The sequence below is a fragment of the Octopus bimaculoides genome, chromosome 10 (genome assembly GCF_046866305.1).
Source record: "Octopus bimaculoides isolate indiv1 chromosome 10, ASM4686630v1, whole genome shotgun sequence".
NCBI classification, from domain to species: Eukaryota; Metazoa; Mollusca; class Cephalopoda; order Octopoda; family Octopodidae; genus Octopus; species Octopus bimaculoides.
In genome coordinates, this window is record NC_142937.1 from 31,655,443 (window position 1) to 31,663,006 (window position 7,564).

The following is a 7,564-nucleotide window of genomic DNA, read 5'->3' on the forward strand; positions in this document are numbered from 1 at the left end:
AGTGTAGTGGGTGCTTTTACGTGTCACCCGCACGAAAACGGCCACGCTCGAAATGGTGTCTTTTATGTGCCACCCGCACAAGCCAGTCCAGGGGCACTGGCAACGATCTCGCTCGAAAATCCTACAGGAGCCAGCCAGGCGGTACTGGCAACGGCCACGCTCAAAATGGTGCATCTCATGTGCCACCCGCACAAGAACCAGTCCAGGGGCACTGGCAACGATCTTACTTGGCTTGCCGGGTCTTCTCACGCACAGCCCATTTCCAAAGGTCTCGGTCCGTAGTCATCGCCTCGGTGAGGCCCAATGTACGAAGGTCTTGCCTCACCACCTCAGCCCAGGTCTTCCTGGGCCTACCTCTTCCACGGGTTCCCTCAACTGTTAGGGTGTGGCACTTTTTCACGCAGCTATCCTCCTCCATTCTCACCACATGTCCATACCAGCGCAATCGTCTCTCTTGCACGCCACAACTGATGCTTCTAATGTTCAGCTTTTCTCTCAAGATACTTACACTCTGACGGGTATTCACATTGACATTACACATCCAACGGAGCATACTGGCTTCATTCCTTGCGAGCTTACGTATGTCCTCAGCAGTTACAGCCCATGTTTCACTGCCATGTAGCATGGTTGTTCGTACGCATGCGTCATACAGTCTGCCTTTTACTCTGAGTGAGAGTCCCTTTGTCGCCAGCAGGGGTAAGAGCTCTCTAAACTTTGCCCAGGCTATTCTTATTCTAGCAGCTACACTTTCAGCGCACCCACCCCCACTACTAACTTGGTCGCCCAGATAGCGGAAGCTATCGACTACCTCTAGTTTTTCACCCTGGAATATATATATATATATATGTGTGTGTGTGTGTGTGTGTGTGTATATATATATGTATGTATATATATATGTATGTATATATATATGTATGTATATATATATATATATATATATATATATATATATATATATATATATATATATATATATATATGAAAGTGATTTGTTTGGCAGTTTAAAAAGTTGGTTTCAACTAATAATTATAACTGTTATTTTTTTTTTTTTTGGAATATCATGCGTAATATTTCACATAACTCGCTGTTTTGGGAATCAAAAACTCCAGGTTAACCCCAGTGATATCCTGCAATACTGACTATAAACATTTGTTATATTTCATTCTCTAATTCTCTTTCCACTTCTTTTTGTAGCTGTTGGTTGTCCAAGATACCTTTCTACACTGCTCTCTTGTCTCCCGTTGTGATCATTCTCATCATCAACCTTACCATATTTTCTCTTGTTATCTGGCGCATTGTCTCAATGCAAAGGAAGAAGAAACTTGAACACAAAATAAGAAAAGTACGGGTTTGGGGCATTGTTGGTCTCTTTTTTCTGTTGGGTCTCACATGGTTCTTAGCATTCTTTACTTTTGGTGAAGTGGCTGAAGTGTTTAAATACCTCTTTGTCATCTTCAGTACACTTCAAGGATTGTTTATCTTCATATTCTACTGCCTATACAAAAAAGATACCAGAAATATCATCTGTATGTGTGTAAGGAGACAAAAGGAAAAGATTCTGCAGGAAGATACCAAGAACAAACCTAGTAAGTCCAATTTGAGCCATTTTATTCATACTACTACCACAGCCAGCACAAGCATTGTTATAATCAGGATAATCACAAATAACACTTTAAGCATCACGCAACTATTGGGCATTGTCATAAAAGTCACCTCCATCACTGCTGCCTTTTTGTCATTATCATCATCACCTTCATCACCCCCCCCCCCCACTTCCATCATCATCATACCACCACCACAATACACACACACACACACACACTTATTATAAAACAAAACACAAACTGTATCTCCCGGCCATATGCTACAAAAATACCAAAACTAAAAAGCCATTTATCAATAACACACCATAAGAGTGCAAACCTGAGAACAAACTACTGATGACCAATGTAATCTACAAATTTAATCGTAAAATTGTGAGCATTAACCTTCAGGATTTGAGCTGTTATATTAGCCATACTAGTACAATATTCTAATAGGCTCACCATGCATTTAGAACTAGGAGTTATTGCAATATGCTGTACCACACCACACAAATATAATAATAAGGAACTTATTGTGTACAGTGCTCAGGTGCACTACAACTCATCAGAAAAGTAACTAAAACTGCACAAACAGTATATAGAATTTTCACAGGAAGTAAACAGTGAATAGGTCTTTAAAGAAAAAAATGGGAGGGGAGGGGCATCAGGTTTACTGTTGACGAATTTCAGGAAGCATGGATGTTTTGAAGGATATACGTATATATATACACGCACACACATATGCATACATACATGCACACACACACATACATGTAATAAACATTGACACACTTCAATCAAACTCTCATTCAGAGTCCAATGGCCAAAGACTAGCGACATACTTGAAACTCAGAGTACCAAGGAGTTTTAATCAAATTGATTTTGACCCACATATATACATGTGTATATGTGCATGTGTGTGTGTTTGTATACATATATATGTACATGTATACACACATATATATATATATATATATATATATATATATATATATATATATATATATATATGTATATATATTTGTATATATATATATATTTGTATATATATATATATATATTTGTATACATACATATATATATATATATACATACACGCATATACATACATATATTATATATATATATATATATATATATATGTATATATATTTGTATATATGTATATATATATATATATATATATATATATATATATATACATACACATATATATATATATACATACACATATATATTGGCTTCAGTAAAGCATTCGACAGAGTTGACCATAATATCTTACTCTCAAAATTGGCAAATGTTGGAATCTGTGGAAAACTTCTAGACTAATAGAACACAACATGTGGTCGATGGAGTCCACTTAAGCCCAGCAAAAGTCACTAGTGGTGTCCCTCAGGGGACTGTCTTGGGCCTGCTCCTCTTTATAATTTACATAAATGACCTTTCCAGCATCATAAATCACTGCAAAGTGAAAATATTTGCTTATGACACTAAGCTCCAGCAAATCATTAATGAAGAAGACCGAACTCAACTCCAGTCTGATCTATATGCTTAGATGAAAATTTTTGATGAAAATTTTTGATGAAAATTTTTGTTGAAAATTTTTGTTGAAAATTTTTGATGAAAATTTTGATCAAAATTTTTGTTGAAATTTTTGGTGAAAATTTTGATGAAAATTTTTGATCAAAATTTTCGAAGTTTTAACTACTAATTCTTGTCGTCTGAGGATTGCCTACGAACATTAAACTCTGGCTAGTGAAATATAAATGGTCGAGTTACACAAGTTTTTTCCAACCTACTGCAAAGTTAACTGTAAGGTTATTTTGTAAGATACGATCTCCAAAACCCAATACCTCCATATATTTTGAAGGGAATCGAATAAAATACGCAAAATTAAATTAAAATCTAAGGAAAGGAAATGGAATAGATATTCTTTTCTACACTAGGCACAAGGCCCGAAATTTGGGGGGAGGGGGCCAGTCGATTAGACCGACTCCAGTACACAACTGGTACTTAATTTATCGACTCCGAAAGGATGAAAGGCAAAGTCGACCTCGGTGGAATTTGAACTCATAACGTAAAGACAGACTTACCACTCAGCATTTCGCCTGGCATGCTAACGTTTCTGCCAGCTCACCACCTTGAAATGGAATAGATATTAAAAAGTTCTTCGAATGTTCAACTTGTAACAGATTTTGTCTCTCTAAGTCTGAGATTGTTACACATTGGAGGGTACTTGTACCAAAGCAACCTAATAATAAATCATTGGCATCTGAGTGAACACGTGACTGCCAATCATGCAACTAAATGAGGGAAAATTTGACCTGATGCATTTTGGAAGAAAGACTATACTAAAACAGCCATACTCTCTTCCTTCAGAGGAACCGCTCACAGCATCTAATATCAGAGACCTAGGTGTAATTGTTAATAACAATCTCAGTTGGAGTGCCCACATCAACAATAAGGTCGATATAGCTCGTAGGATGAGCTCCTGCATCTTAAGAACAAAGTGTCATCATTCCACTTTTCTCCTCCTTTGTACGGCCATGCCTCGAATACTGCTGCCCCTGTGGTCTCCCCATACAAAACAAAACATCTCGAAAATTGAATCACCCCAGAGTGCACTCACTAAACGAATTGATGGCATGACTGATCTTGATTACTGGGACCGCCTTAAAGCTTTGAAACTCTACTCTCTCCAGCGCCACTGCGAGCGGTACATCATTTGCACAATGGGGAGAATATACCGCCAGCATTGCCCAAACGACCTTGAACATTAGTTTCAAGGTTCATCCATGACTGGGACCACAGGTTATACGTCCCCTGCCCAATTCAGGATCACAACATATAGGTATACTGTGACATAATATCTTTTTCTCAACAGGCCCTGCCCTGTTTAACATTGTCCCAAAAGAGATCAAAGAGGGAAAGGATCCCATCACCTTTAAACTAAGTCTGGACAGATTTCTTCAAGGAATATCGGATAAGCCACCCATACCTGGATACAACTCACTCAACAAGAACTCACTACTTGAATGGACCATAAACAAAACTTGACTTAAAAAGGGTTTAGATAATCTTATGTTTCAATCTTTGGCTGAAACATATCTAAGTTTATATCACACACACACACAAACACACGTCCATATATATGTGTGTGTGTGGAGAGAGAGAGAGAGAGAGAGAGAGAGAGAGAGAAAGATAGAGGGAGGGAGAGAGAGAGAGAGAGGGAGAGAGAGAGGGGGGAGAGAGAGATACTACATGTACTTACATTCTTGACGCCTAAGATCTACAAAGTTCGTTTTACGTAAAGTTACCCTGTTGCCTCAGGAAATATTCCTCAAACTTACCAATATTTTTAATATAGTCCCAGTAATTAAATTCTGTGTCATAAGTTTGTGTGACTACTGTTTTGTATATAAACTGTACCATCTATAATTGTTTTCATAAGTGGTATCTTTTAATTTGTGAGAAAAGAGTGAATTATGGTTGTTAGGATTATATATAAAGTGTAAGGTACAGAGATTTCTGAGTTTAACATATTAATATATATTTTTCTCATTGCTTCCAGGTTCAAGTTCTGTTAATGAAACAAAAGGTACATCTGAAATGACCTTATCCACCAAAATTGACCAGTAATTATCTTTAATCATATTTTTATTCACATAACTAAATTTTCTTTTTATGTACTTCCATATAGAGATCTTTATTACTAAATATATGTTATGCAACTGTGACTATCATCTACAATAAACTTAAGCAAGTTTCTGTGCCCTACTGATTGTTTAAAACACAGAAAGCATGAACATTTTATTTGATCTGAAACTTTCATATTTTCTAACTGCCATTTTCCCTATAAACTCATATGATTGAAAATTTCTGAATAAAAAATTAAATCCTCCAGTTTGTTACAACAATCTATTTTCTTACTGAAATGCTGTAATACTGTCTCTCCATGAAGTATTTGGAAGCCATGCAAATGTACTGGTTCACTAAAAATGTAAAACCTTGCAAGACATAAATATTTAACTGATTATATTCATAATCATTTAGCTAAAGGCTATCACCAAATTTTCCACCTGCCATTGTCTTATTTAATCCAGCAAGTAACATTTTACATTCCAATTAGAGAAGTGTATATATTCCTGTCTATTATTCATTCACATCTATCTTTCTTCAACTCACAAATGCACATGCATTCACATATACATACAAACAAACATTCATCTGTGAATTTATGCATGTATGTATATATACATGCATCCATGCATTAAAAAAAAGTTTATTTCTCTCACAAACCTACAAGCTCATTAGGCTGGAACTTATTCTGGTTTCCAAGGCATTTAAGCAACTGAGTGCACTGAATGGAATGCCAATTTGTCGAGGTCAACCCTAGCTGTTGATGGTGCATACTCGTAGTTAAGTGATCTGGAACAATATGAAATGAAGTGTCTTACTTAAAATGAGAATACATGCTTCGTCTAGAAATTGAGTGTTTGATCTTAGAATCCTGATCCAAGTCAATAGACCTAATCAATTGACAAAGTGCCTTTATCTGTGTGGGGTGCATGTGCACAAGCAGATGTATTATTCCTCATAGCTCAGACCATTTCAGATCCTAGCTCTCCCCTACTAGCTGAACTACTGCCACCCTCTTTGATCATATGTTCTGCTTTATGCTGTTGAGAGAATTAATCCTGAGTTTTCACAGATCCAGAAGGTCCAACACTTAAGCTGTTGACCATGTGATCTAGGGTTTCGGAATTTCTTACAAGATGTTTGTGCTACACAACTATTCTGTAATTTTCTTATTACATGGTCAAACCATTTCGGTCTCTTCCTTTTCATTACTGCAGTAATGATGTACATATGTGGAGGATGTCAAATGTAATACCAGCAGGTGTACCAAAGAAACCAGCAATAGGAGACATTCAAATCTGTACCACTGCCAGAATTACCATGAGCAACTGTCAAAGCCAATTTGCTTCAGTACAAGGTCTTTCAGTTTTTCATACATGTAGACTACCACAATGAATTCATTGAGTTTAGTAAGCTCTCATACACAACAGAATAAAGTCATAAAGTACGGTAAATATCAATTTGTAAAAGTTAGAATTCCAATTAAACTCATGACAGACAATGGGGTGGAAATTTAGCAAGTCATTTATTCAAAGAATTCTCTTACATTTGGCAAATTGAGCACCAGACTTCCAACCTCACATAATGACAATCTCATGGCATATGAAAGCTGTCAGACACTTGGATCCTCACTTAGAATATAGGATTATAGTTTTCTACCTGTAAATATGGCCGAAAGAATTGGCAAAAGGTGTCATACTGAGAATGCCCAAAAGGATTGCTAAAATACGTTTTATTGTGAGTCAGAAAAGTTACCAATGAAACAGAAAGATCTATTAGCTGATGAAACAGAAGTACTTCTACCCTACAACTCAGACTTAATAGACAGTAGTATTGAAGAGTTTAACAATGTTCTTGACCTTAGTAATAATGGTCCACTAATAAATACTAATAAGAGAGGCAATACGTCACCACAGACACTAAACCAGATAACAAAATCCAACGTTAATGACTATCTAGCATGAAAAAGGGATGTAGTGAGAGTTGTCTCCCTTCAATCAGCCGCGCGATTTCCGCTTTTATTGGACTGTTATTCTTTATACAATATTCGTGTGAGTATTAAGGACCCAAAGTATTGTCTATAATATAGACTTTCGTTAACACTACTGATATTTTGAGGCCCCAAACATTTTTTCCTTTCTTTCTTTCATTATTGAAAGCAAGAAATGTGGAGAATATCGGTACTTCATGTCCTACAGACAAAGTTTTTGATGCTACTAGTTGAACATCGACAATAACATGACGGCTCAAGAGATTTATTCTAAACTACGATGTATGTCCCATATTTTTCACAATAAAAGGTTAAATATATATCTGCACGGATATTCTTAAAACGGAGCAAA

At 36.4% G+C, this 7,564-nt stretch overlaps 1 protein-coding gene across 8 annotated transcripts in view; it reads left to right on the top strand.

Annotated features, from left to right (window-relative positions):
- The window catches only part of LOC106873961 (adhesion G protein-coupled receptor G4), a 110,759-nt gene extending 105,275 nt beyond the window's left edge, over positions 1-5,484 (top strand). For all 8 annotated transcript variants that reach the window (XM_089358506.1, XM_089358509.1, XM_089358507.1 and 5 more), the window contains 2 exons: positions 1,195-1,586; positions 5,155-5,484. In XM_089358506.1, coding sequence (XP_089214632.1) covers positions 1,195-1,586; positions 5,155-5,222 — 460 coding nt within the window. In that variant the 3' untranslated portion in view covers positions 5,223-5,484. The remainder of the gene's footprint in view (positions 1-1,194; positions 1,587-5,154) is intronic.
- Positions 5,485-7,564: the final 2,080 nt, after the last annotated feature.